The 2,933-nt window shown below is 35.3% G+C and overlaps 1 protein-coding gene across 1 annotated transcript; it reads right to left on the reverse strand.

Moving 5' to 3' along the window:
• Nucleotides 1-1,099: 1,099 nt before the first annotated feature.
• On the reverse strand, nt 1,100-2,670 carry LOC146925589 (uncharacterized). Its single transcript, XM_085711028.1, has one exon. It carries the CDS (start codon nt 2,476-2,478, stop codon nt 1,468-1,470), a length of 1,011 nt encoding a protein of 336 aa, XP_085567154.1. The 5' UTR covers nt 2,479-2,670; the 3' UTR covers nt 1,100-1,467.
• Between the last annotated feature and the right edge of the window lie 263 nt (nt 2,671-2,933).

Genomic DNA, 2,933 nt, shown 5'->3' on the forward strand with positions numbered 1-2,933 from the left:
AGCACATCATTAAATAGCACTTCAATTACACATCGTCAATTAACACATCAATTTCACAGCATCAAATAATCCACAAATTACACTTGGTCAAATAATTCATCATATAAAACTTATTATTTCCCACATGAATTAGTTACGATAATTTAAATAATTCAAATAAAATAAATCAATATATGATATTTATTTAAAATAGCACACGAGACAAAAACTAAAATAGGCAAGCACGTAATGAATCAAGTGTATTCTAAAGATCAAGATTAGATTTTTAAAGCCTATAATTACGTGTAGCACTTGATTCAAATAATCAATTTATTTTAAACAATTGTTTCAAATTTCAATAGGGTAGCAGCATCATGAAGTACAAGAATTACAAAGGTTACATTTTGATCCAAGAATATATAATTCATATATTTCTAGAATGAAATTAAAGGCATATATCCACTAAAGTTTTATTTATCTATTCTACTTATATTCTCTCATTCCTAGTTATTATAAACAGTACATAAACAAACCTTTCAATAGGAGGTTACAAAAGCAAGAAATTCTAATGTTAAATCAGAAAGATCTAACTAGATGCCTCCTAGAATACAAATATGGGGCGGGACATAAAACAGTGAATCATTAAATACATTGACGTCGGTAAAATCATTAAAAGCACATAGACATCCGTTGCATATTTTCCTTTTTAATTTTATATGCACATAAAAAGAATAAAGACGATATCAGATAATCCCAAATTAACGACATTAATAAAGCATGTGATAAGGGTTAGCGTTCGTTTCAGTCCCAGCATCTATATTAGTAAACAAGTCTGTGATTTAACAGTCAAGCACCAAGGTATCATACACAAACATCACAATCAGTAACAAATATTAATACATAATCACATAGCACAAAAGATACGAATTTAATTATAGATTCATCAAAGAAATAAGAAAACAACGAAAATTAACAACCCTTCACTACCCTAATTCCTCATAATCTCACAAACTCATCCTAAAACATGTTAGATGCAATCTAATGATCTACAGACTTAATATTAGTGAAAGATAGTCTCACCCTTACCTTAGATTGTTTTTCTGAAATCAAAAGCAGCGTTCTTCGTTCCTAGGGTTCTCTCTCTCTGAGTTCTCCTCTTTCTCTTCTTTCTCCCAAAAAAAGCGGTTTAACGTAAAAACTCTTTCTAACCTAAGCTTCCTTATTTATAATATTAATCACTCTTCCTAAATCTATTTAGGCCCAATAACTTATTCTTATTTCTATTCTAACCTCCAATTCTACTTACACTAATAATTCTCATATTCTAATAAATAATATAATAATGCCACATAATAAAATACTAACACCTCATATATATAAATAAATCACATAAATAGACTCTAACTTAATAAAAATAATTAAATAAAAGGAGGGCGTTACAACTCTCCCCAACTTATAGAATTTTCGTCCTCGAAAATTTACCTCAGATCAACGATCCTCACTCTCCGTCTGAGTACCAGATAAAGCAAACACCCTCCCAGTAGTCTGAGCCTTCTTAGGCTTCTTGCATTGCGAACCAATATGCCCTTCTTCCTTGCAGTTAAAACACACAACATCATCAAACTTGCATTCAGTACTAGTATGCCCCTTTTGGCCACAACGGTAACATCGTCTCACATCTTCAGTACAAGCGTTACTCTTGTGGCCCTTCTCCCCACAGTTATAGCAGACAATCTCAACAGGAGCTTCTTTCTTCTTAGGTTTCCTCTCATCATTCACTCCTTGACTACCATTATCAGCAGGAACACTGTAGGGCTTTGGGCGACTTTGCTGGCCCTTACCTCTCTTCTCACTCATAATCTTATAGTGAGCTTTACTATCATCTTCATAGATTCTGCATCTGCTCACCAAAACAGAAAAGTCACGAATTTGTTGGTAACCAATGGCTCGCTTGATATCAGCACGCAAACCACTCTCAAACTTGATACACTTAGAAAACTCAGCATTGTCTCCGGTATAGTGTGGATAGAATTGAGCCAGCTCCACAAACTTCGCTGCATACTCTGTCACCGACATGTTTCCTTGCTTCAGCTCAAGGAACTCGATCTCTTTCCTTCCGCGAACATCTTCAGGAAAATATCTGTTTAGGAACTCTTCCCTAAACACAGCCCAAGTAATAACCGCATCATTCTGCTCTAGGGTAGGTTGAACGCTCACCCACCAGTCATCAGCTTCCTCGGCCAGCATGTGCGTACCAAAACGCACCTTCTGATCATCAGTACATTGCATAACTCTGAAAATTCTTTCAACCTCCTTGAGCCACGTCTGTGCTCCATCAGGGTCGTACCTTCCTTTGAAAGTAGGAGGATGATTCCTCAGAAAAGTCTCCAACATTCTCACATCAGCATTAACACCAGCACCAGCATTTGGTTGTTGTCCTATAGCTTGGGCCACAGCTTCTAAGGCAGCAGCCATCGCAGCATCATTTCTTCCAGCCATTCTAGTTCTCTTATAACAGATAAGATTTGCAGCTTCCAGTTTTCTTCACTGTGCAACACACAACAATTAGAATAACACAATAAGGGTATCCTAACTGTTAAAACGACACAACTTGACTCACTACTTGGCCGGACGGACCGACCTGCTCTGATACCAATTGTAACACCCCGTTTTCCCGACTTAAAAATTTCATAAAAATTATCAGAGTTTATCAACATAACGGAGCATCACATACATCAATACATCATTTAACAACAAATATAATACTAGGAAATACTATTTATTTAAGCAACCTGTCTTTATAAAATTCAATAGTCAAATGCAGCGGAAATTTAGTTCGCAACGTCACATAAAATCTTTGGCATAAAAGGCCACAACTTAACATCTCAAATAGTCTTCATAAAAATGTTCAACATTTATTAAATAAAATACGTAACAAGGAAAACAAGCATCAG

Source organism: Medicago sativa, chromosome 5 (assembly GCF_051527215.1).
Source record: "Medicago sativa cultivar Bolivia chromosome 5, Bolivia_mono, whole genome shotgun sequence".
Lineage (NCBI taxonomy): Eukaryota > Viridiplantae > Streptophyta > Magnoliopsida > Fabales > Fabaceae > Medicago > Medicago sativa.

Excerpts from the sequence above, each read along its gene's own strand:
- LOC146925589 (XM_085711028.1), bottom strand. The coding sequence starts at position 2,478 with ATGGCTGGAAGAAATGATGCTGCGATGGCTGCTGCCTTAGAAGCTGTG.